Genomic DNA, 27,357 nt, shown 5'->3' with positions numbered 1-27,357 from the left:
CTAGTGGTCCATAAAACAAACGAAACTAGGATTTGGATGAATATATTGACTGTTGGTGTTTCTGGTGAGGATTTGAGATTGCTTTGAGTAGTTTAAATAAAACAAGATTTCGAAATGGCTTGCATAGTTTGTTTAGGCTATTAATGTGTTGTATACTGTTAAGTACATGCCTAAAATTGTGGTCCATTTGTGGAAAAACACTTAAGATACGTTAAAACGAACTGAGTATGAGCTGGTAACTGACATTTTAAATGAAACGCCCACACGACTGAACGAGGGGAGGCAGCGCGACACCATGCGTATGTTGGGTCGTGCAAGTGGATCGGTACCGTAACCATTTATACTTGCGCATGGTGGTCGCGACACTAGTTGCAATATTCTCCTGAACAGAGGTGTTGCTGTTGTGAAACGACTAACGCTAACTACGTTACACAGCAGAAGAAGCTGCAGTAAGAAACACTAGTAGCCATAGATATATACACTAGATGTCGCCTTCTGCTTCTCAGCATGCGTCAACACCGCCGCCATCTTGGTACAGGGATCTGAAGCGCTAAACTAGTTCTCCTGTATTGTCAGCGTTATCTATTTAGCGACGTTTGGCCATCCCCAGCGATAGAAAACATTTATAGCGATTAGCGACAAATTTGGGAACTTCTCACAATGATGACAGATCGGATTCTTTGTTGTTGAAACGTAAGAAAATCACCTTTCTCATGGCTTTGTCATTTATGAATTCAGCTACATCTCGTTTGCCCATGGCACTGACCCATGATTATAAAAGTAACGACTGGCGTAGCCTATGTAGTAGCAGAGGTAAATGTTCTACAGATCTACAGCAACTTCTGGTGAGATTACAACTTACATGAGTAAACGAGACGAGGGGTATGTGGCCTCAACCAGAGCCTGTCTACGAAGAGCCTGTTTACTTTCATTGTATCGAACCTGGTTGCAGTTTACTCATTGTTCCTCTAGGGGCCGCCGCTAGCTAGTGCAGAATGAATGGGAGTCTATGGCAGCGGTTCCCAAACTTTTCCCCCCGCGTACCACCGCCTACATTCCGACTTGGCTCGCGTACCCCCACCATCCGACACATAAACACATAAAAACGTAACGCATTCTATACCCCCCACCCCACCCCCGCGTTGACAATAGTTGTCCGTTACCCGGTTTTAGGTGCGTGCATTTGGTCAGTTAAAAAGTTATGAAAAGTAGCCTGCATAGTAGCCTAACTACATCCACATACAATAGGCTAGTGACAATGGCCCCAATTTTTTTAGATACCCCTACCGGAGGTAGAACTAAACCCAACAATGTTTTTCCTCATCTCTAAGGTCTCCCATATATGAAATGGATTCTTGGCTAAAAATATTTTACTGCTAAGATTGTTAAATTAACAGAATTGTTATACACCCCAAAACCAAAAAAGGACTAAAATATAGCCTGTCCGTATTGGAGTTAAGGCATATAAATTAGTGCAGATCAATCACACAAGCTCTGAGACCTTTGAAACTTGGCATGTTTATAGTCAGGAAGTTGCTTTACCTACTAGAAAAGACTGGATGTGAATATCTTGATGTATGGAATGAGTAGAGACATGTAAACATACACCTAAAATAAGCGGACATGCAAAAAATGTATATATACGCAGAATGTTTTCATTTACTTTGTGGCTGCTTTGCCAGGGATTATCATAGAAACACATATGATGAAAGAAATTAATTTGCTCAGCCTGTACGTCTAGTATCAAACCACAGGGATTTCTATTGGCTGACGCCGTGGACGTCATCCAATCACAGCGCTCTATTTTGTTAGAGCGTCTTAAGGCGGGCTTAACAGGATAACGACAGTCCTGCGACGGTGAACAACAAGGAAGGTGGCTATGGCGAACGAAGAGCGGTTGTTTGAATCGGAGTTGGACTTGTGCTTTTCTTTGAAAGTTGAGCAACACAATGCACTTGAAAGTTGAGCAACACAATGCACTTAACTCATTACTTTTTCGAAGAAGGATGTATTTGCCGCTTTGCCGACCGGATACGGATATGGTCGTACTGCTGGCCTATTGCATGCCTAGGCAGTTTGAAAGACAATTCTCTGCCCGCCCCTTGGATTAAGCGAGGTGAATGGTTCGATTCCAGACTATACATTTCAATGATATAGGATGGCCCGCCAGGCTACATCTTTGGTTTTGACTCTGAAGAAGACGCATGGGAGTCGAAACGTTAGTCAGTTTGCACTAATAAAAATCACTTTAAGCATTGAGTGCTCCGGTCCTGCTCCTTGGCTCCTGTTAGACCTTGGATCTCCCTTTTTATCTTCATCAAGCCTTTCAGAAGCTGCCCGAAGGACCTTGTCTCTGGTACTTGCGCCTGTTCCAGTTAAAATTGCTGTCAGAGGTTCTGGTTTAGAGCTGGCCTTCCCACAAATGAAACAATCTCTCCGTATTTGAAATGATGTTGTATCAACCCTACTCAGCCTTCTTGGTGCAGATGTGCTCTTACTTTCAACATTTGCAACTTGCTGCTGCTCACTGATTTTTGTCTTACTTAGTTCGCTCTACATGATACATGAAACTTTTCAGATATTTCATTGAAATGCAAATCAAGTTGAATTACACATGCAACATTAGTCAGAGGGCTAAGTACTTTCTTAGCTAGGGAAAGTAGTTTCTACAACTAACTGTTTAGCTACTTAGGGGTGAAGTAAGCAGTGTAGGCTCTACTGTCCACTGCTGGTCTGGACAGACAAAAGCTAACAATATTATTTTCCATTATTCAGTAATGACTTGACCAAAACAAAATTCAAGTGAATGTAAATATTTTAATAAAGGTGTTTCATTCCAATGTTAACCTGATTCAATTGGATCTGTGTTTCATATGAAATGTATCATTATTAAATGTAGATATAGATCAGCACTTACCTTGCCGTAACAATGAATTTGTCAACATTCCTCTCACCACTGATAATGTGATTTGGACTTGAGACTGTATTTTGCCAGTGTTCTGTTTTCTTTCATTTTGGACACCTCATACATTGAGTGACAGAACACCCTAATTTTTCATACTATATTTACATATTTGGTATTGTTGGATTCAGTACAACCCCACCTTTCCAACAAGCCATCATATGTGTTTCTAATCCCTGGCAAAGCAGCCACAAAGTAAATGAAAACATTCTGCATAGATATTATTTTTTTGCATGTCCGCTTATTTTAGGTGTATGTTTACATGTGTCTACTCATTCCATACATCAAGATATTCATATCCAGTCTTTTCTAGTAGGTAAAGCAACTTCCTGACTATAAACATGCCAAGTTTCAAAGGTCTCAGAGCTTGTGTGATTGATCTGCACTAATTTATATGCCTTAACTCCAATACGGACAGGCTATATTTTAGTCCTTTTTTGGTTTTGGGGTGTATAACAATATCTGTTAATTTAACAATCTTAGCAGTAAAATATTTTTAGCCAAGAATCCATTTCATATATGGGAGACCTTAGAGATGAGGGAAAACATTGTTGGGTTTAGTTCTACCTCCGGTAGGGGTATCTCAAAAACTAAAGCCCTTTCTGACCATTTGTCACATGTCTTTAAGGGCTTCAAACTGCACATCTCATGGCTCAATGTTTTACATACTATCCTTCATGATCTTTCTCATAGAAGAATTGAGCACAATTTAAAGAGATGTTCCAAGTAGCCTGGGGGATTTTTATGTGATTTTGCAATGATGATTGCAATAATCATTTGACAGCCCCACAATGGAATTTACTTTTTAATTTTAGTATTTTTAAATTTTCAATAAGAATATGGTTAATGCAGTAACGAAATGGTAGGCCTATTATTATAGGCTATTGCAATGACTTGTCATGCTCGATCTAAATGTGTCCATTCAATTCACCGTACACAATGACCACTGTATACATGCATGGAATATTCGGGCTTTAAATGTAGCAGCGATGTTTGGTTTGCGCCAAATACCAGATTAAATTGATTGATGCCATCAGAATGAGTTTACACAACTCGCGCGCAAAACGAATATTGCTGTTGAAAACCGGGTTACTCCCTGCATGTAACTGCGGTCAATGACGCACTCCTTTTCGGCGATATCTGTATCTCTGTCGTTCGCGAAGGCCTTGTATGCATTGTTCGCAATTTTAAGACGTCTTTTCATCTGCAACGACTCCTACACTCTAAAAAACATTGGGTTAAAAACAACCCAATTTCAACCCATCCACTGGGTAAATAGTGGTCGAGCCCAGCACTGAGTTATATTAGCCCCGAAAATTGGGTTGTTCGGTCAACCCAATGAGTTGGGTTGATAGTCTAACCCAAACATTGGGTTATCGTAACAAAACTGTTAGGTTAAACCTACATAATTGTTGGGTAGGCTATCTTATACAACCCAGGATTTATATTATTTTCACTGTCATCTCTGGGTTATGCTGACCTAATTTATGGGTTATTCTAAGTATCTTATTTTTCTCCTTAATCCAATCACTATTAATTGATAATAATTCAAATAAATGTTTGCAAATCATTAATGTTACAATATAATGTTTTAAAATCCATCCAATGGGCAACAATAGCCATGCAATGAAATAAAACAGTTCAACATTTATTTATTTGGCAGTTTATTTTTTGAACAGATAGCTAGAAAAAGCTTGTGATACTTCCAAGAAGGCAGGCAGATTCCACTGTCCGTTTTGGGGATCACCCCTGTGAATCAAAGAAAAAAAAAGAGTGCATTAATCACTGTTATTTACAGAACTTTATCTCAAGATTTTCATGAACCATTATCATTGAATGATGTTGACAAACATTAAAAATCCACCAGGAGACAAAATATTAGCGCAACACACTCGGAAACCATGACCACCTATGCAGTTATAATAACTTGTAGCTTATAGTTCTAGAAGACCGTAGCCTGGCCGGGTAACGTTATCTAAATGACTGTCTGATAGTGCTAACGTTACTACAACCAGAGCCCGTCTTCTCTGCTACAACTAAAAACACCCAGTAGCCTAACGTTAAGTTACATGGCTATAATATGAAGCTACCCTGAATGAATTAATAAGATGTTGTTTGCCATTATTATTACCGTATGTTTGGCTTGTGAAGAGACTAACATTACTTCAACTGTGTTGGCTAATATTAGCTGACAAACGTTAGCTGCAACCATAGTCTAGGCTACAACCACCACGAAGCATATTTAATTAGCATTGATGCTAGCTATATGGTCTGCTAATGTCAACCAGCTTGGTATGCTCATTTTAGTTCGTTGTAAAAGTTCGTTTTGTTTCTGTCAGCAGTTCATACCCAGTGAACAAAGAACTATGTTTTTATGAGTCTGTCTTTGTGTATATTTAACATGAACAGTAATTGTAAGTTAATGTTAGCTAACGTTAGTTAGCATGAATGACACAATTGTTAACCTGTTTGGGGCTGAACGAAATTGGCAGGCAGAATATCCATTCATATCATGAAGGGTAGCTTCTACATCTCTGGGTGGACTTTTCAAAATCAGTCTGGATAAAACATTTTAAAACAAGTTAAAGATACATACCTTACGAAATCGCCTGATTTCCATTACATGCTGACAGCTGGTGGACTGGACGGTTGGAAGAATAACGATGTTTTTTCGAACTCTCAAATAACTATGCAGCTGTGTTAAAGTCACCCAGGTGCTGGGTAGTGTACTCCACGTCAGGTGGGAGAGAGGAGGGGCGCTGTCCTAAACTATCAACCCAACAAGCTGGGTTACAGAAAATAACACAACATGAGTAAAAACAACCCCACAAAATGCCCTGACAGCCTCAACCCAACGTTTGGGTTGAGAAAATAACCCAGTATATTTTAGAGTGTATAAATTTGGCGCAAGTGGCATTCATGTACGTCGGGTTTACGTTCAAACTATATTTCTGGTGAATAATTATTTCGGACTGAACTTGGTGAAGGGAAGTTTCACTAGGCCTATCGTAGGCAACGATAAACTTGATCATCATCTCGGGCTCGTCTGATCGGTTTGCTACTGCCAGCTGCTGAAAGGCAGTGGGGAGAGGGGACATTTATCTCGGCCTATGTGACCACACTGTAATGCAACTACATCCTCTGTTTATCTGACGGGTCTCTGACCTCCCTCTCTCTCTCTCTCTCTCTGCAGCACACGCATTTTCAAATTTACACACAGGCACTGGGCCACGGCCAATCAGAGGGGAGGTCCCGCCCTTCACTATCTGTGATTTGTTTAAATCACGATATTGGCCAAATATGTGTCTGTTATTGAACCAAAGAGTTTCAATGCGGACACTTATTCCTCTCTCGAATAGCTGGTTGCACCGGTGCGACCTCCGATTTTTTTTAGTCGCACTTTTGAAAAATTAGGTCGCATATGCGACCAAATTGGTTGCACTCTGGAGCCCTGAATCGTGATTAACTATAGGAATTCAGCGATTAATCGTGATTAAAAATTTTAATCGTTTGACAGCACTAGTATTTTAGTTACACAGTAATACTGCATTACCCATAATGCAGTGCGGGTTACGTTAGACGTGAATGACGTAAGAGAGTGTTATGAGAGATGCTATGCCTGTTTCACGCATGATTTCTGCAAGTAAAAAGAATCCTTGTTTGAAGCCGTTTCAGTTTGCCCATTTATTTGCTGGCTAGTTAGAAACACAGAACATTGTTTGGTGCCGAAAACCCGGGATATCTAGTCAGCAAACGATGACAGGAAAATGGAAGAACAAACAGAAAGATTGGTCAGAAAGCGACGAGCGATGCGTGGAGCTACAACGAGACTCCTGCAAAGTATCGACACTGAGCTTATGCAGGACAATGCTGATGTTGGACGTTTGCGTGAGTTATTGGCGAACTTGTCTACTAAAGAGGAAGTATTGTTGGATTTAGACCGAGGAATTGAACAGGGAACTGCAACGGACTAGCCTAGAAATCTAGACGCACCCTAGCGGCAGCAAATTAATTTGCTCAGCGTGTACGTCTAGTACCAAACCATAGGGATTTTTATTTAACAGCGCTCTATTTTGTTAAGTCTTAAGGCGGGCTTAACAGGATAACGACAGTCCTGCGACAGTGAACAACAAGGAAGGTGGCTATGGCGAACGAAGAGCGGTTGTTTGAATCGCGTTGGCGTCAACTTTGGAGGAGTTGGACTAGTGCTTTTCTTTGAAAGTTGAGCAACACAATGCACTTAAGTAATTCCTTTTGAAGAAGAATGTATTTGCCGTTTTGCCGACCGGATACGGATATGGTCGTAGCGCTGGCCTATTGCATGCCTAGGCAGTTTGAAAGACAATTCTCTGCCCTCCCCTTGGATTAAGCGAGGTGAATGGTTCGATTCCAGACTATACATTTCAATGATATAGGATGGCCCGCCAGGCTAGCAACGGACGATTTGGAAACAGAAATCACGAATACAGAGGAATACAAGGAATGAGTGATCACGCTGAGGACGCATGCACAGAGAATGATACAAGCTCGTGAAAGCGTGAGTAGCCCAAGAAGAGGTGTTGGAGACAGAACTCCAATTCAGAACTCTGTTTTAAGTTACCCAAATATAGCATTCAAAGATTCAGTGGTGATATAAGTCAAGTCAAGTCAAGTCAGATTTATTTGTATAGCGCATTTAACATGCACAGAGTGCAACCCAAAGCGCTCCACAAGACATTGTCATTGACACAGACTAACAAAGACAATAGATGCCGGACGGAGCGGCGTAGTCGCCAGCGTACCCGTGACACCAAGACATACAAGACATACATCAAACAAATTAATAAATAAAATAAATAAAAATTAAAAATAAAATTAGTCCAATTTCCAACCGGCTGAAAATGTCCAAGGGCAAAGATGACCCGCGTGAAAACTGCGTACAGCTGTGTCTTCACGATGCAACACCAACAAAGTTCTTTATAACTGACCAACCAGGAGAATTCACTGGCAATCTGGAGAGCACTGGAAGGACAAGACAGTGCGAATTTGTGATGGGCGACCCTGCTGATTATCAGCTCGGTGGTCCTAGACAGCGACCGTTTGTTGTTTGTTGTTTCATAGTTGACGCTGTCATCAGAGTTTCTTAGCACTCAATCCAGACTCCAGGCACCGGTAGATGCTAGCATGGCAGCTCGCATGTCAGCCGCAGCTCGGTGGTCGTGGCAGCTGCAGATCTCTTGCAGATTGACGTTAGGCACCCTTGCTGAGCAATCCCTCCGTCCAGACATTGGATGTGCAGCGTCACGTATGGATGAGGGATTTCAGAGACATAAGGCAAGCTAGCCAAGGCGCTCATCAGCCCAATGGAAGCTGGTTAACGTTAAAGGGGTGGTTCAGGATTTTGGACATAAGACCTCATTTCCAAGTAAGCAAGTGTGATATTTATCAGTGGAGACCGTTTTCAACACGTTTCATCCAGTCCTTCTAATTGCAGAGTTCGCAGGTGCTAGGCTAGCGCAAGTCAACGGTATGTGCTAGCCTGCCACTAAAGACAGTCTTACTCACTCTAAACTACACCTGAGGCAAATTCCAGACAATCGATGTAAATGTCTGTGTTGATAGAATAGTGTAAGAAATACAACTACCCTTGCATCGCGTTGCAATAGTTATACTTTGGTCCCTGAAGTTGTTAGTAGTCATTTTGCAACTCAGCGGCGGACTGCTATTACCAAGGCTACTACTAGGTATCCCCATTGGAGTGCGCTTTATTGTTTACTTTTCGGCGCAGTACTACTAACCGGAGAAGTATAATTCCGCCGCTGCTAAGAAACTAGTCCATCAAAATGTAATGCGATCGTTGAAATGCAAGGATAGAATAACGTTAGAAATAACACTATCAATGCAGACATTTACATCGATAGTCTGGCGTTATAATTTGTTTGCCTCGGGTGTACTTTGGAGTGGGTAAGACTGTTTTTAGTGGCAGGCTAGCACATACCGTTGACTTGCGCTAGCCTAGCACCTGCGAACTCTGCAATTAGAAGGACTGAATGAAACGTGTTGAAAACGGTCTCCACTGATAAATATCACACTTGCTTACTTGGAAATGAGGTCCTATGTCCAAAATCCTGAACCACCCCTTTAAACTTGACGTTGATGGTGTCAGCCGAGTTTGTTAATCAGAAAAAAGGACTAAGAATAACACAAAAACGATCGAAAATAACATAAATAAAGAGTGATTACATTTAACTAGAGAAATAAATACAAAAAATTAACAGAACATTACATAAAATTACGAACATTACATAAATACAAACAAAAACATGATGCCAGACGGAGCGGCGTGTCTCGCCAGCGTCCCCGTAACCTATAAGCTTATGGAGAGACTTTTGGAACCAATTTGAGACTGCTATTCACCAAAACGAGACACTGTGTAAAACGGAAAAGTTTACATATTTGAAGTCATATCTCTCTGGTGCTGCAGCTAAGAGAGTAGCAGGGCTGATGTTAACAAACAGCAACTATGACCATGCATTGGAATTTCTACATGAGAGATATGGTAGAAAAGACCTTGTAGTAAATGCACACATGACAAAATTGCTGAATCTTACCCCTGTGAAGAAATCACCAGACATTGTTGCATTGAGACAGCTGTATGATGAATGTGAGATCCAGATACACAGTTTGGAGTCACTGGGTGTTGTGTCAGAGACTTATGGCAGTTTACTCTGCCCAATCCTACTGCAGTTGATACCCGAGGACATAGCTCTTCAGTACAGCCAGCAAAGAGGATTGAGTGATGAATGGAAAGTCTCAGAGGTGATGGAGTTTCTTCAAAATGAGATCCTCAGCAGGGAGAGAACCATGCAACTGACACGAGGTAACAAAGAAAAGGTTAACCAGAGTCTACATAAGACATTTAAAAGAAATGATACAGCTTATGAGCTGAAACAGAAAAGACAGAGCCTGCCATCAGCCGCTGCTTTGCACACGGCCAGTCTGAGGACACAGAATTGTGTTTTTTGTGACAGTGCAGAGCACAAACCAGAACTTTGTCCTTCACACAATGTAGCTGAGAGGCGGGATATTCTGAAAAAGATGGGAAGATGCTTTGTGTGCCTAGGGCCGAGGCACATAGCAAGAAACTGTAGGATTAAAGACACATCATGTTACCAATGTGGAAAAAGACATCACAGTGCTGTATGCGGAAACCGTAAAGAGCATTTGCCAGTCACCAGTAAAAATGTAGAAGATGTAGTCTCTTCATTTGCTACCCATTCCATGAAAGTCAAACCAAAGAGCCAGAGTACAGTGCTGCTACAGACTGCCCAGGCATATGCAGTAGGTCCTGAAGGATAGTCATACGCTGCCTGCTAGAGTCAGAGGAGCTTTGTGTGTGAAAAACAGTCAAGCTGCCTGTTGTAAGACAAGAGACCTTCACTCTTCATACATTTGGCTCCGCTGCTCCTGTGACAACCAAATGCAACACTGTGAAACTCGTTCTGGAGAACATTTGGAATAAGGGACAGAAAATAGAAATTGAAGTGATCGAAACACCACAAGTGTGCACTGCTGTGATGAAAGTTCCAGGAGAGCGTGTCCAGCGTGAACTGGAAAGAAGAGGTCTGCAGTATGTTGATGATTTTATAGCTAGTGTCTGTGATGTAGACGAAGCCGTCTCTGTAACGACCGGAGCAAAGGAAATCATGTCTGCTGCTGGCATGGACCTGTGCAAATGGATGACGAACTCTGCAGCACTGAAAGAAAGGTGGAAGGAGACACCCATTGGACCCACTGAGGAGCCAGAGGCTCATGGAACAGTGCTAAAGGTACTAGGCTTAGTGTGGAGAACACAGACTGATGACTTTGTGTTTGATCTGAGACCTCTGCTGGAGAAACTGACAAAGACCAGCACAAAGAGAAGCATTCTGCAACACTCTGCTAGCATCTTTGACCCCCTCGGCTTCCTAACACCCTTCACCATAAGGGTGAAATGCCTGCTGCAAGAGATGTGGGAAAGAGGGCTGAGCTGGGATGAGGAGCTGCTACCTGACCTGAATCAACAATGGAACAGCTGGCGTTCTGAACTTCCCCTTATACACCAGATCTATATACCACGATGGTATGGAGAAAAGGATGAGCAAAGTGGCAAGGGAACAAGACTGCATGTGTTCTGTGATGCTAGTGAGAAGGCCTACAGTGCCTGAACATGAGGAAGACTCTGATGACCATTCAGTGGAAGATGAGAAGAACTGAACGTAAGTGAACATGTAACTGTACAGCTCAGCAGTGAAGAGCATGACGCAACAGAACCGGTGTTAGACCTACAAAGATACAGTAAGCTGAAGTCAGTGTTACGAATAACAGCCTGGATAAAGAGATTTACAGACAACACACACTTGACACTAAAGAGAAAGGGAGAGCTGACAGCAGAGGAGTTGTTTCAAGCAGAGAAGTACTGGATAAAGTTAACGCAACGCCAGAACTTCAGTCAAGAAGTCGCTCTCCTGAAAGCTGGAAAGGCTTTAAAAAAGGACTCAAAGATCAGAGAGTTAAGGCCATTTCTGGATGAGGATGACTTGATGTGTGTTGAAGGCAGGCTGCAGCAGTCGGATTTCAGCTTCAGACAGCAGCATCCGTGGATTTTGCCTGCAAGGAACAGATACTGTGAGTTGTTAGTTCAGCACAGCCATGAGAACCTGATGCATGCAGGCGTGCGAGACACACTGGTGCAACTAAGAGAAAGACACTGGATAATGAGAGGGAGACAGCTTGTGAAGAGTGTTCTATCAAGGTGCAATGTGTGCAGAAGATTCAAAGCAAAGCCTGTGCAGCAGGTTACTGCTCCATTGCCACGTGACAGAATTACAGAATCCCCTCCGTTTGAAGTCACAGGTGTGGATTTTGCAGGGCCGCTCAAGGTTGGTGGTGCGCTTAATAAAGCCTATATTGCATTATTCACCTGCGCTGTGACGAGAGCAGTCCATCTAGAGCTCGTCTCCAGTCAAACGACAGAGCATTTTCTGTTGGCTCTGAAAAGATTCATTGCTAGAAGGGGGCTATGCAAAGTAATTTACTCAGATAATGCAAAGACTTTCAAGCGAGCTGACCAAGACCTGAAAGAACTCTGGAAGGGCATCAAAGATCAGCAACTCCTAGAATACTCAGAGAAGGGTATAATGTGGAGATTCATTGCTGAACGAGCTGCCTGGTGGGGTGGTTTCTGGGAACGACTCGTCAGGTCAGTGAAAACCTGCCTGAGAAAAACTCTAGGGTGAGCTTCCCTTAGCTTTGAAGAACTGACCTGGCTAGTTAGAAACACAGAACAGAACGTTAGTAAACCTCACTCCCGATCCGGGTCACGGCACCAATGTAACCTGTGTTGTGTTGAACCTGCGCAGTTCAGTCCTGCACACGCCCGGACTCGAACTCGCGAAGAGCAGCACCTCAGATCGGGAGTCGAGCATGCTGGCAATCGAGCTAAAAGCCCAGGCTGCTAGCTTTCATGCCAGCACTACTCTTAAGGCGCCAATGAGTGAGGTGTACAAACGTTCAACATGCACAGCTATGCTAGCTGGCATCTATTACACGTGTGTGTGTTCATGTGTGTGTTAGTTACATTACATTTAGCAGACACTTCTTGACCAAAGTGACTTACATATGTCAGCTATATTACAAGGGATCACATTGTCCCCGGAGCAACTTGGGGTTAAGTGCCTTGCTCAAGGGCACAAGGGTGGAAACTGGGAATTGAACCGATAACTTTCAGGCTACTGCACGCTAGCCCAGCTCCTTAACCACTACAGGTACACACCAGGTGAGGCTTGAACTCCCAACCTCAGCATTGCTCTGCTGGAATTGTCTTATAAGTACTGCACGCTAACTGATTGCGCCACTGGAGTCTGTCTGTGTGTATGAGTTTGTGTGTTATATGTGTACACAAACAGAATAGCTAACAGATTTTTATGATGGCAGCATTTCTCAGTTTTATGAACCGCTTCATCTACCACAGGTGGTGCTGTAGACACACACCATATAAGTATACACATAGATGAACTGACAGACACACATGTTCTTCAGCATATCTACATGTCCATTTATCAGATATGCTTTTGCTTGCACACGCACGCATGCACTTTCCCACGAGTAAATAATTGGACTAGGAAATGAGCAGATTTGCAAAACACTGCTGCAACAAATTATCAGCTTTTCTTTTTCAAATACGTTCTCACAAAGATTCCCCAGCCGTCACTGAGACAGACAGTGGGGGTAATGTTGTGTGTTGTGCAACTGTTGTTGCACTCCAGGTTGCTGCTTGCTTCATCTTTGCAGGAGAGCACCCCCCCCCCCCCCCTCTATCCCCAAACCTCATGACCTCATTGATCTCTCTTGAACACCACCCCCACCCATCACCCCCCTCCCCCCTGGTCTGGTCCTCCTCTTCCTCCATCTGTCCTCCCGCTCCTAGAGTCAGTCACAGTTCCCAGGCTAATCAAAGGTCCTGCATTGAGGCTGCTTACCCAGTGTGTGGGGAGACACGTCAGCTAATAATGAGTGCGCTCTGCTCAGCTCTGCTCTGCTCTGTGCTGCTGAAGACGGCGGCGAGGACAAGAGCGGGGGCGAAGCGAATGCATGTCATTAGACAGGGGGTCTGTTTCTCATTTCCATACAGATTAAAATGTGTTCTTATATCAGACAGGCTATTTCAGACAGACTTGGTCTGGTGCTCTCCCTCCCTCCCACCTGCCTGTGCACACACACGCACACACACACACACACACACGCACGCACTCAACAGAACACAGAGACACTCCCTGTCTCTTCTTCTCTCACTCATATTCTCAGTTACACATGCTCTCATTCTCTCTCTTTCTGTCTCTCTCTCTCTCACACACACACACACACAGAGGACTCACACACGTTCTTTGCTCTGTTGCTTTCTCTCACTCTGTATTTCTTTCCTTTGTTCTATCTTTCCTCCCTCCTCTTAACGGTAATATAATGTGGTGTGTTAGCGTGAGCGTATGCGCCGGACCCTGCAGTTTCCTCTGTGCAAATGATGTGCTGCTCTGAAATACAGGCTGCCTTCAGTGGCCGCAGGCTGCCTCCTACTGGTGATGTAGAGTACTGCTTCACTGACCTGGCCGCCTTTGTCACCCTGTCCCTCTCGTAGGAGATGACCTCATGCGCTGCGTGGACCTCTACAACCAGGCCCAGTCCAAGTGGTTTGAGGAGATGGTCACGTCTGGTTTGGTACGTGCAAACTAAAAGTCACTAGTTAGTAGTTAAGATTCTGCTGTGTTTTTAGGATAGTGGGCCCTAATTTGATAGATGTGCAAAGTGCAACTTCTTAAGTCTAACTAAAGCTACTTTTAATAATTAAGTAAAAACAGTTAATTTAAATACCATGGGCCAGACCTTAAGCGCAAACACTGATAAGCCAGCTCAAATGTCACACAATAGCTACAGTTTATTCACGAGAACTCTGCCTGTTTGATAGACTTTGCATTTTGTCCCCACCATTGAAATTAGGGCCCTGTGCGTTTGGACAGTGTTTATATTTGTGTGGTGGAGATCACGGCTCCTGACCTCTGACCTCTTGGTCCCTCTTTAGGAGCTGGAGCGTCTGGAGGTGGAGCGGGTGGAGATGATCCAGCAGCACCTGCGCCAGTACACCACCCTCAGACACGAGACCGACATGTTCAACCAAAGTGTGAGTCCAAACTCTCTCCATTGCGCTCACGAGTGCTTTTCACCAGGCTGTCATTGAATGCTACTGACATGACATCTCTCAATAGTAGATGTCGTTTGTGCCTTTGACACATCGCTAAGCTGTTAAAATATCATGAGAATTTCCATGGCCATCTTAAACATTAAAAACATGACTGTGTTTCACCAATGGAAATAATCTACCATGAAAACGTGGTTACACAGTATTGCATCGGCCATGTCAAATGTTAGGTCAGGTGTTACTAAATCATTTGGTTCTGTCTCAGGTGACGTACATCAGAGGACATGTAGGAAACCCCAGTAGACTTTGTAAAGTATGCAAACCCTACAAATACATGGTGTTACGGGCCATTCACAACAAGAACGATAACGCTAACGCTAATCATAACAATAAAAGCATCCACACAGACCAATGATAAGGAAAGTCTCTCCTCCTGTTGATGAATGTGATGGCTAAAATTTGATCTTCGTCTCCATGTCGTAATCGTTATAGTTTATGTGTGGACATTGTCATTCATATTAGTTAGAACAATACCATTATCGTTGTCTTGGTGTGAATGCCCTTTAGACAGGCTGCTGTCACCAACAGCGTGCAGAGAAGCCATTCAACAGAGAGTCAGTCACCAGCATCCAGATCTCTTTGGAGTAGATGTGAGTAGTCAGTGCTGGTGCTCTGAGACTGGGACCGGGGAGACCCGACCCAAAGCAGCTGACTCACTGATGGGCTTTACATTCTGAAAGCAGCTGACTCACTGATGGCCTTTACATTCTGAGTGTCTCCTCAGACTCACACACCGACTGGTCTGATCAGACCTTGCTGAGTCATCATTCAGATTCAGGGGTGTCCTCCTGAGAACCTCCCAAACTCTTAATGAGAGCATTCCCAGTTCAACATATATGAGAGAGAGAGAGAGAGAGAGAGAGAGAGAGAGAGAGAGAGAGAGAGAGAGAGAGAGAGGGTCACATCACAACATTCAGATTCAGGGGTGTCTTTCTCAAACCTCACATCTCTGAGCATCACCAGCCTGCCTTCCCTGGCCCACCACTACTCCACTGGGATGAATGGGACTGTAACTGATTCAGGTCTTTGTCAGGCTCTCACTCTCACACTGGAGTGCTGGAGGGAATGATGCCCAGTGCCAAATACACCCCCCACAGCACAGGTCCAAACACACACACACACACACACACACACACACACACACACACACACACACACACACACACACAAAGCACAGCACAGGTCCACAAACACAAACACACACACACAGCACAGCTCCACATAGACAGCTCATTCTCCACCTTCACTGGAGACGTTTTTCTATCTGTCTATCAAGCGTAACTAATGATCGCTCCTTCACTGATTCCTTGATTGGTTTGTAGGTCACCTCTGGCTTTTTCTTAATTCAGCTCTCCAAAGCATGCAATGCTTAAACAAGAACTGACTGCAGAGTTGGCGAGCTGCCCCACTTGTTAGCGTTTGATAATGATTGACTGACTGATTAATTAAATGAATAATTAAGTGACTGAATGAATGACTAATTGACTGACTGACCGACTGATAATTTATTGTTTGCTTGATTGATTGCTTGATTGCTTGATTGATTGATTGATATCCTGTGTGTTGACAGACTTTGGAGCCTGTTGACCAGCTTCTGCAGAGTGTGGACCCAGCCAAAGACAGAGAGCTGTGGGTGCAGGAGCACAAAACGGGGGACGTGCGGCCTGTGGACATGGACATTTAGTGGACGCCCGTCCCTGCTGGTACCACAGAACTGCCAGTCGGGTGGAATTGGGTCTGGTGTGCATGAGTGGCTGTGACATGTGCAGGTACCCCTCTCTCCCTCTCCCTCTTCCTCTTCCTCCCCCTCGATCCCTCACTCCCTCTCCTGCCCCATGCGTCCCATAATGCCTCTCTGCAGGCACTCTACCCTCTCTACTCTTATCATCCATGGCATCCGCCAACGTCAGCATGGACTTCCCATAATACATCTAGTGTCTGAGCCGGACTGCAGAGCGAAGGGTGCCCTCTAGTGGACTGACCATGCATCTTATTTCACTGGTGTTGACATCATGACAGTGGCATCACGCTTCTGTGTAAATGGCAATTCTACAAACACCACAGTTTTCCTCAAGGGCCTCTCCTTTAATATAATTTTTTTTGTCTTCCTCTCTTTCTCTATAATTTTCTTTTCTAGTCTCATATTCTCTTGTCTTTCTTTCTTTTAGTCTTTCTTTCTTCCTTCTTTTCTTTGTTATACTCTACCCTTATTGGTCAAACACGAAACAGCATCACTCTGTCCAGTGATTTTAAGATTTTGAGAGGAAATGCTTAAGAAGCCTGTTAGTTAACAGAATTTTCAAGCACTTCACATACTTTGGGGAGGAGGCGATAACATTTGTGTCCACATGGCTGATACTCTTCCACCATTCTAAAATTCCCCACCACCTACAGCAAAATGGATACCAGCAGATATCAGACATTGAAAGTAAAATTGGGTGATTTAGTCTCATGCATAGAGAGGACAGTTCAGAAAACATTCCGTGAATCAAATATCTAAGTACAGGCATACTGTTTGACAAACACTGAACATGAATATAAAAGAATAACATTCTGCATGAATATTATATATTTATATAGATTTAATTTACTGAAAGATGTATACAAATTTTTCATAGAGGAATGTACAGTACGTGAAACTTTGTGGGGGAAATGACTAAAACATTATTTTGACATTTGTGAACTGTTTATGCAGTCAGTTTAGTGTTCTTACTGATAATTGACAACTTATTGACAACTACACAGATTCTGATACATTTTATTACTAATTTATACCCTTATAGATAAATATTAGTTAAATATGAATCTCAAACCTAAATCAAGCACAGGGGTTTGTATGTGGCCTGTGTACAGTATGTGATAACTTCGCTGGCTGTCTCTACTCACCTGTCTCCCAGATCAAAACAAAAACAAACCTTTGAGATATGAACCTGACACAGGACTGTTGCCCAAGCTGACTTCTGACTTCAGATTCTGGTGCCACCATGTTGACCCAGTACATAGTTCCTAGCCACGTCAGCCACGTGAGATTAATTGTGTGGCCCTTCAGCTGTCGGCTTGTATGTCCGGTCAGAATGTAACCCGCTGAAGGTGGAGTTTTTTTATCCATCATTTGGGTGTACATCACCTCTCTCATCAGGCCAAATCCCAGTAAGCAGCATGATGTTACCCAGGTTCAGCGCAGGGGTCACCTGATCCCAGGTCATAGTTCAAAGTTTAAAGGTGAAGCAGATGTGACTTAAAATGGTGGCTTTTGTTACAATGTACACCTTTTAGTGCCTAAAGGTCAAACACCTTGGAATGTTCGTGATACAGTCCATGTCATAGCTATATAATTGATGCTTGTATGTATTTGTAAATACAGTTTGGGCTTTTTTTCTTTGACCATGTTCTTTGTTTTGTTTTTGTTTACTCTTCACAGAGGGGTGTGCTCTTAGCATACAATAATATAAATTCTATTGTATAAACTCTATACATTTGATATCCATGTTTCTTGTTTATGATATTTTTACCATTACAGAAAATAACGTGATATTGGCACACATTTGTGGCACCCCAAATCCCTTATGCAAATCCAAAGTCCCTAAAATATCTGCTTACAAGAAGTCTGTTTAGGTCGGTTTGCTCAAAAAATGGATTTTTACTAAAACGCGCTAATCTACCAGACAATTTGACTCGACATAAGGCCACAGGCAGCCTTTCCCCTAGGTGTGCATCCATCAAATTCATGCAGACCTCATAGTGAAAGCATGAGATAATCCCAAATGGATGTGTAGGATTAGGTTGCTGTGTTTTGGTTAGATGAACTGGCAAACTGCACTAAAACACAGTGAACAAGCATCTTATCTTCTTTTTTTTTTACTTGACGTGACACATGACAAAAGCGAGAGACTGTCACAAGGAGTTATGAGACTCTCAGTAACAGTATGATGCTGTGACCATTTAATAGCATGTGGCTTAATCTGTTATTTTATCATCAACCTGTCATGACAGGATATCTGCCACAACATTTTACTTTCAGGTATAAATAGGGAAAGATGCAAATTTCCTCATGCTTTTGGCTGGGGACTTCCCACAGTGGCCGCCCGATCGCTGACCAAGCCTACATGTAATTAGCCCAATACAATGTAAAGCAGGATTCAGCAGCAACGCCAGAAACAGCCGCACCATGCGCTGAATGCTGCACCCGGAATTCGTTTTTTTAAAAAAAGCCCTCTATCACAATACAGCACGCATTGTCGGCAACAGTCAATCACCAACCTAACCTGATCAATTGATGACCTGATAGTGACGTGGAGCTCCAGAGCTGAAGGGGCATGTGAAGATCTCTGTCTGGGTAAGCATCAGTGCTCCACTCTACTTACTTCAACAGCATCACACTGCTGGCATCATCTCCATTTAAATGATACCTCAGAAAGTGTCCCATTATCAGTTGTGCTGTTGTGGTTCTGTTATCAGATGATATTGCCTCTTCCTTTGGGCCTGTTTTTTTACTCTATGTTGTATATTTCTATACAGAGGCTGGCAGCGCAAACTATTTAACTGGTTTGAGTTTTGTGTATGTGGGGCATGTTTGAGTTAACTTAACATGTTTGGTTAACTTGTTGTTAACCACTCCCAGTCCAACCTCTCAGAACGAGACGAGAAGTTTCTCTGAATATATCCTCCATGTTGCATTGTTGTGTTTGATAAGTGTGGTCAATGATCTGTGCTCTGTGTGTTTTTGGCTCAGTCGTTCAATTAAATGTATGTGTTTGTAAAATGCATTTTTACGATAATCTCTGTAAAATGCTTATTTTCAATTGGTGAACAGTCTCCACTCATAACACAGTGTTCATTAACTCAAATGTTTACTAAATTGTCAAGTTTGTTTTGAATTTGTCCACAATAAAAACAAATGTAATAAATCCTTGTTGATTTTGTGTATATTTGTATTTAATTTTATATTTTCATTGCTCGTATGCCATGTTGAAATGAAGGCATTATTTACTGTGAGTAGCATGACTCTTGGACCTCATTTGTTTTCAAATCCTTGTGTTTTGTTGTCCATTCCTAACAAATGGATAACCCCTGTGGTGACTTGGAAGTTCAGTAAATAGGATTTGCCCCCTTAAGCAGATGAAAGTCAACTTTTTGGCTTGTCTCTTTTGGCTGATCGTCATTGGCCGGTGGGAGCCTCCGAACCAGGACGAGTATTAGTGTGGGCCAGTCACCCTTCAGATGAATACACTTAAGCCCGGTATTTTTGGCCTAACCCCAAAAGCTGCTGTAAAGCCTAGAGTCTTTGTCAAAGAGAAATCGCATATAAGAACCTCACCCATAATGAGCATCTTGCCTGAGGACATCTCCCTGTCCAATCGGAACCCATCAAATACACTCTAAAAGTAATTCATTCAGTCCCTCAGATGACCAGCCTGTAAGGTATGCAGGTAGAAAAAGTTGTCCAGAACTTACCTTTGCAGTAGTTTCCTCAAACAAAGCAAAATGAATTGATTGAAATTAGATTTTGTTTATTAAAAGCAACATATAGGTCCATAAAAAGTTAACACATCTTCACTTAACATAACCAGCAGTGATTTGGAGACCAAAACTACATCGCTGTACCTTGAAAAGAATTACTTGGTACAAAGTATGCCAAATGTGACTTGACATTAATCATCTCACCTGAACAAGGTGTGAAGTTTCTGAAATGTCAATAGTTTGTCACCCAAGCAAAACACACAAGAGTTCCACCTGTCTAAAAGGCAAGTACGGTCACGTGACTGTGAGGCAGAGCGTTGTATGGGCGTAACAAGTCGATACCAGTGTCTATGAACCAAATGGGATGGTAAGTGTGGAAAAAGGAGGGTTGTAAGTTAGCCTGCTGATGACAGCAAAGATCTATCAAAATAGTCCTACGAAGCACACTGCATTACTGGAAAACATTCACTTATAGGAGCCATTTCTCATGTTCCGCACACTTCACAAGACAACATCATAATTATCTACCTATTCAGGACAATTGCCCATAATGATCTAAAATTACATCGATTCTAAAAGGATTCATCTGACGGACGGTTATTACCCAGAGCATCACACTGGCTCTGTCAAGGGTTTGTCTGGTATTGTTGTTGCTTTCAGATGAGTGGTGTGAGGTGTTAGTAATCACTCAGTGAACTGAGACCTAGTTTGAATAGAACTCTAGGATTGATTAGAACCTCTGCTGTGGGTTCGCCCACAGTCCTCTGGTCTTGAGAACCCCACAACTGCAGAGTGTGCCATGGTCAAACCACGACTTAGAACTGACTGGAACATGCTATGTGGATAAGGAAATGAACACAGATGTGATCCTGGTTGTGTCCAGCCTTTCACATATCCAGGTCCCTTGATCTATGAATAGAGTCAGGGAGTGTATTCGTGTAGGTATGCATGCGTGTATGTGTTATGTGTATGTGTTCTGTATGTGAACAATGAGGCTTTGAACAGTCTTGACAGAGACCGATGAGTGATCGAGGTCATCCTTTGAGCATTTTACTGTCTCTTTTCCTTCAGTTTGTCTTGGATCTTCTGAGGCTCATCATATTGCATCAACCGGAGGATGTCCTTGTTGTCCAACACACCCTGTATAAACTCCCCCTCTTTAATCTTATCTGTGATAAAGTTTGAAAAATCATATTATTAAAACTTTTACTCACTCAATTAGGAATACTGAGTAAATGGGTGCTTTGAATCAAAAATGTGTGAATAGTATTGAAATACCATATAACCAAAACCATATCACTTCATTCATTATTCTGATAATTATAATTGTGTGATAATTGTCAATAAAACTGCTATGGGGCTGTATTGGTTGAAATGAATACTCAAATTACCATTATCTTCCTTTCCAAAATAGTTCCAGATTTTATCTGCTCGCTTCTCCGGTGTGTTCTCGTCATCCGGGAGATCCTCCTGGCCCTCAGCCGGGATCATGTTGAATATCGCCTGCGTCAAAACACAACGTGACACACGCTCGCTGTCACATGGGTCCGATGGCGGCTGATTCAGCCATCTCGTATGAAGAACACAGCAATAATGTAATCCAATTGAAGCCCAGTTGGCTACGTGCTAAGAGATTGAGATAATTAGCTAGTTAAGCAGTTCTTCTGAGCACCTTTACTGTGGATGACCTAATTCCATATCCTATTGCCGCGTCTCTGAAGAGAGGTGTTCATCCATTTGGAACCACACCACCTCCACTTGTAACACTCTATAACAGCTCTTCACGTTCATTGCCCAGTTGTATTAAAGTACATTCCACAACAAATATATTTTATTACCTGCCAGGATTTGCTTCAGTGAAAACTACTAGCTTACTATTTAGACTAAAGAAATATATGTGTTTATTGTAAATACACCAGGGCCCTAATTTAAATGCTAAGCAAAGACCAAAGCCAGTTGATGAGTTAATTTCTTGTGCATGGGGTATACAAGAGCTTTTTAGTTGACCTACCAATGTCTGTGGTCAGGAGCTTACTTATGGTACTAAATGTATTAAGCTACTGTACCTTTAGTTAGACTTGCCCTTTGTACTTCGCCCAGCATTTTAATCAGGGCTTCTAATTTCTAATTTAATTATTGAGGACTTTAATGGTGTAAATTATTACCATATAAAGCAGTATTGCCCACCAATACCAGCCAAGACATCAGATCTACCAGCAATAGATAATTACCCTATAGGCAGAAACCAGTATTGCCCACCAATACCAGTCAAGATCTACTAACAGCAATATAGCCTGTGCGCTGTGCAACTTTCTCCCCATCCCTCTCACCTTGACAATTTCCTGGATCTCATTTTTACTAATGGTGCCATTGCCGTCCACGTCGTAGAGCGAGAAGGCCCACTCGAGCTTCCGCGTGGTCTTCCCAGACGAGGTGAGGTGCAGGGCCACAATGTACTCCTTAAAGTCCAGCGTGCCATCGGCGTTGGTGTCAAAACTGCGGAAGACGTGCCGTGCGTAGTCAGTGGAGTTGGCGTCCGGGAAGAAGCTGGCGTAGATTCCCTCGAACTGCTCTTTGGTGATGCGTCCGCTGGGGCATTCCTTGAGGAAGCTCTGGTACCAGGTGAAGAGCTCCTCCTCGGTGTACTTAGTGTTCAGTTTCAGCTCCTCCAGGATCTCCTTGGACAGGGCACTGCTCTTGCTGTTTCCCATCCTTGCTGGTCTTCTGGGGTTCTGTCTTTTGAGTGTGTGTGTGTGTGTGTGTGTCAGAGGAGGGTGGCTTCTTACTTCTCTTCCTCCTCTCTCTCTCTCTCTCCTTCTTTCTCTCCCTCTCCTTGTCTGGCTCTCTCACTCTTTCCTTCCTCAGTTCTCACACGTGCGCGCTTGCTCTCCCTCCTTCTGGGTGTCTGTGTGTGAGCAAAAGGCCATACAGCTCTCTCCACCTGTGCGTCTCCGTCTTAGCACTGAATAGGATTAAAGATATCTCATTTTAAATCCAGACAAGCTTTCTGGAGGATTAATTAACTATGTCATACCTGTTGGAGGGCATGCTATTGTCGCAGTTAAGTAAATGGATGGACTGGGGGCTGGTCAGCATTTTTTTTTTTTTTTTGCAATAGCTCAACACAACTAAATGAACACTCTTAGTATAACACATGAGCGGATGTTAAATTGCTTACGCTAGAGGCTTACCAAACCACGCACAATGGTCAGATCTAGCTCCTCACATGCCCATATCCCCACATGTAAACAAACCAGATGCCCACTAATCTAATAAGAGATCATAATTTATGGTGTACCACAGGCTACCAAGGGCAAGGGATTGTGGAGTTGCTGTATTTTTTTGTTGCTCATGATGGAACTACCACACACAATGTGATTTAAAAAAATCTGTTTCGGGAGAAAAAAACAAATTGAAACATATTAGACATTAAACAGATGGTTTGATAAGTAAATGGTGGAACATCTCCCAGGGTGGAGATTACACTCTCTCTCTCTTTCTATCTCTATCTCTCTCTCACACACACACACACACATTCCCTCATGTGCCTGGACACACACACACCCTGACACACACACTGTGTACAGTGAGGAAAACGGCAATGCCAGTCAATCTAACTTGAGCCATGGGTAGGCAGAGTCCCAGGCAGATCACTGAGTCATCTGCTGTCGGGGTAACTGCAGTGCACTGCAGTTGTTGTTGTAATTGGACTTCTGTGAGAGCAGGTAATTATGCAGGTAATTACATGACTGGGAAGAGACATAGGTTGCCAACAAGGCTGCTTTAATCCCACACACAAACACTTCTCCTTGTTTACAGAAATTAATTTGGTGCCCATGGACTGAGACGACAGTTGAATCCATCAGAGCTTACGCAATAGGACCAGCCTTTTTTGGTAGCTTGCTGTTTGGTTGCCTGGCAAGGCTCGGCAGGGTTGGATTAGGTCATGATTGGCTCGGTTCATCACTTTCACTACTCACAAATGTTCATTATTACCTTATTTAAATCAAGAAATGTAAGTCGAATCTAGCAGAAATTAAAGAAAATAGTTAAAATATGATCAATATAGTTCATATTATCATCTTCATACACCTCATGTATGAACAACACATCAACTAAAGTATTAGGTACGGTGGCTACATCATTATAAATTATGATTTGATAAGCATGATCCTGATCATTTGTTTTTCTGCCAAAGATGTGGCCATCACTACTCATGGAATTGAATTCATGCATTAATGCGAGCTAGTTAGCTTGCATCCTCTATGTTGGATGCTACACTGTCTCACTGGGTAAATGGAATCCTGGAGAAGGCTTAGTGAAGAAACTGGGTTACTGGCAAACCTTCCCACCCTCATAAGGAGCTTTCCATTTGGTGGTCTGTGTCCTAGCTTAGTAAAATACAATTCCATTCAACATACCTGTGTAAATCCCATTGAATGGATCAGCACAGGAAGTTCAGGTCTTGGGAGCGACCTCAAAACTTACCCTTCCACTTTGAGAACTTGGCCATCAACATGATCAGAGACTACATGATACTGAGGTAACTGAAATCCATCAGCCTTTTGTGTAACACTGAATGATGGAATTCACAAATAAAATTGCATTTTTGTAACTGGCAGTTCTCCAATGACAACTGATCTCACAATAATTGAGATAACCACAAGCCGTGCATACTATTACAATTAGAATAGCTAAATATATGAATAAATATGAAATACTGTTAACCCAATTAAGCCCACATTTTTCTCAGACATGCAAATCATGTGTTATTAGCAACCCTTTGAAATAATCAAGAATTATATATTTTTTTATATATATATTTTTAAATGTAGAAAAGTAGTGTTTTATTACCGGTCACAATTGTGACTGGTGGGATAATATGCGTATACTCAATAAAAGGTTGCTCAAATAGTTTTTTGTTAAAATAATGGTATTCTGACAGGACTTTCCACACTAAGACCAATGGCAACAATAAATATGAAAAATATGTTAACATTGTTTATTTACCAGGAGCTTCGGCTCGTTAAAATAGAACCCTGTGTGTGTATATGTATGTGTGTGGGAGTGTGTGTCTGCATGTAGCTGTGAGAGTTAGTGTATATGGTGTGTGTGTGTGTGTGTGTATCTGCAAGGGATGTGAGAGTTAGTGTGCATATTGTGTGTGTGTGTGAGTATGTATGTCTGTGTGTGTGTGTGTGTGTGTGTGTGTGTGTGTGTGTGTGTGTGCGCATGTACTGTATGTGTGTGTGTGCATGTGTGTGTGTGTGTGTATATATGTATATGTGTGAGGGAGTGTAGGATTGCAGGAGGTTGCAGTGGGTACAGGCGCAAAAAGTCTAGCCTTATCATGGAGCACAGTTCGCTGATGGGCAGGGGACCAGGGAGCTGTGGTGTCGGCAACGAAATCCCCTGGAACCCGCAGTGGCTGGCCATACACCAGCTCTGCTGATGAGGACTGGCGGTTCTCCTTAGGGGCAGTCCTAAGGCCCAGCTTGACCCAAGGGAGCCTGTCTACCCAGCCACTGTCCTTGAGGCTGGCCTGCAGGGAGGCCTTCATAGCACGATGAAAGCGCTCACACAGTCCATTAGCCTGGAGGTGATATGCAGTGGTGCGGTGGAGCTTTACACCCAGGCTGTTCGCAATGGCGTTCCGAGGTGAACTGTGAGCCCCGGTCAGAAGAAAGGTCAGATGGGGTGCCAAACCGAGCGACCCAGGACCAAATGAACGCCCGAGCCACCTCAGCAGTAGTCGTTGCTGTCAGTGGGACAGCCTCTGGCCATCGAGTGGTCCTATCCACCATGGTGAGGAGGTAAGTGGAGGAGGGAAGAGGGAAGGGGGCTCACCAGGGGGCCCACTAGGCCCACGTTGACATGGTCGAATCTCCGCTCCAGCACAGGGAAATGCGCCAGGGGTGCTTTGGTGTGGCGATGAATTTTGGAGCGCTGACACTCCACACAAGAGTCTGCCCAGTCCCGCACATCTTTCTTGAGCCCATCACTTGGCTGCCACCAACCTTTGAGATGGTTTCCTACCCGGGTGAGAGGGACTGTGCACAGCCTCAAAAACCCGTCATTTCCATGCAGTGGGAATAATGGGCCGTGGCTGTCCGGTGGAGACATCGCAAGGCAGCATGGCGCCACCGTCACCAAAAGCAATCTCCATTAACTGCAGTCCAGTGGCAGCAGTCCTGAGTGACTGTACCTCCGGGTCGGTGGACTGATCGGCTGCCATGTGGGTGTAGTCAAGCCCCAGGTGGGCATCCCCTACGATGGCGTGAGAGAGGCAGTCCGCGACGAGGTTGGCTTTACCTGCGACATGTTGTATGTCCGTGGTAAACTCTGAGATGTAAGAGAGATGTCGCTGTTGGCGGGCAGACCACGACTCAGACACCTTAGCCATGGCAAACGTTAGGGGCTTGTGATCGACAAAAGCTGTAAACTGTCGGCCCTCCAGCAGCGAACGGAAGTGTCGAATGGCAAGATAAAGTGCAACTCACGGTCAAAGGTGCTGTACTTACGCTCACTGGGGCGTAGCTGGCAGCTAAAGAAAGCGAGCGGTTGCCAGGCACCATCCACCCACTGCTCGTGCACAGCGTCAACCGCAAAGTCCGAAGCGTCTGTGGTGATGGCAATTGGCGCATCGTTGCGTTGGCCAAAGCAGACTTAGCATCTGTGAATGCTATGTCTCTCTCCGAGGACCAATCCACCATGTGTTTGTCCGCTTTCCCCGTCAAGGCCCTGTGCAGGGGGCGCATGAGAGCAGCAGCTGTGGGAATGGTGGTAGAAGTTCACCATTCCCAGGAACTCCTGCAGAGACCTTACTGTGACCGGCCGAGGGAAATTCAAGACCGCATCAACCTTAGACGGGAGTGGCACGGCCAGTGGCGCAAAAAGTGGGTATGCGCTATATGCGGCGCATAGGGGCGCAGCTCCATGGGGGCGCCAAAGCACAGGTAAAAAAAAAAAATAATATATTTGGTATTTTCTATATGTAGCTGCTGTCTATAACATTTTCGAGGACTAACAGGCTAGAGTAGGCGCCCTATCTCATAAGATTCCATCATAGAATTTTGACATAGAAGAGGGAGTGGGGGCGCTAGACGAGCAGATGGGCCTACGAGTAGTGAGTGGAAAAAGATGGATACAGCAAAAAAAGCTGTTG

General features: G+C 43.5%; 2 protein-coding genes and 1 pseudogene across 2 annotated transcripts in view; 1 reads left to right on the top strand and 2 right to left on the bottom strand.

Annotated features, from left to right (window-relative positions):
* gas7a (growth arrest-specific 7a) overlaps positions 1-17,398 on the top strand; it is a 45,103-nt gene extending 27,705 nt beyond the window's left edge. The window contains exons 8-10 of the mRNA XM_076266547.1: positions 14,115-14,194; positions 14,556-14,654; positions 16,303-17,398. Of these exons, the coding sequence (XP_076122662.1) occupies positions 14,115-14,194; positions 14,556-14,654; positions 16,303-16,416 (293 nt within the window). The 3' untranslated portion in view covers positions 16,417-17,398. The remainder of the gene's footprint in view (positions 1-14,114; positions 14,195-14,555; positions 14,655-16,302) is intronic.
* Positions 17,399-21,242: 3,844 nt separating this feature from the next.
* rcvrna (recoverin a) lies at positions 21,243-22,903 on the bottom strand. The gene is made up of 3 exons (XM_076264763.1): positions 22,523-22,903; positions 21,584-21,695; positions 21,243-21,361 (listed from the first exon to the last, which is right to left on the bottom strand). Exons 1-3 carry the CDS (start codon positions 22,901-22,903, stop codon positions 21,243-21,245), a joined length of 612 nt encoding a protein of 203 aa, XP_076120878.1.
* A 939-nt stretch (positions 22,904-23,842) lies between these two features.
* On the bottom strand, positions 23,843-26,836 carry LOC143102954 (uncharacterized; annotated as a pseudogene).
* Positions 26,837-27,357: the final 521 nt, after the last annotated feature.

Source organism: Alosa pseudoharengus, unplaced genomic scaffold (assembly GCF_046254945.1).
Source record: "Alosa pseudoharengus isolate Yale_2024_CS ecotype anadromous, Long Island Sound unplaced genomic scaffold, YU_APseudo_1.1 YU_APseudo_1.1_scf_4, whole genome shotgun sequence".
Classification (NCBI taxonomy): Eukaryota; Metazoa; Chordata; class Actinopteri; order Clupeiformes; family Clupeidae; genus Alosa; species Alosa pseudoharengus.
This window is presented reverse-complemented; position numbering and strand designations above follow the sequence as displayed.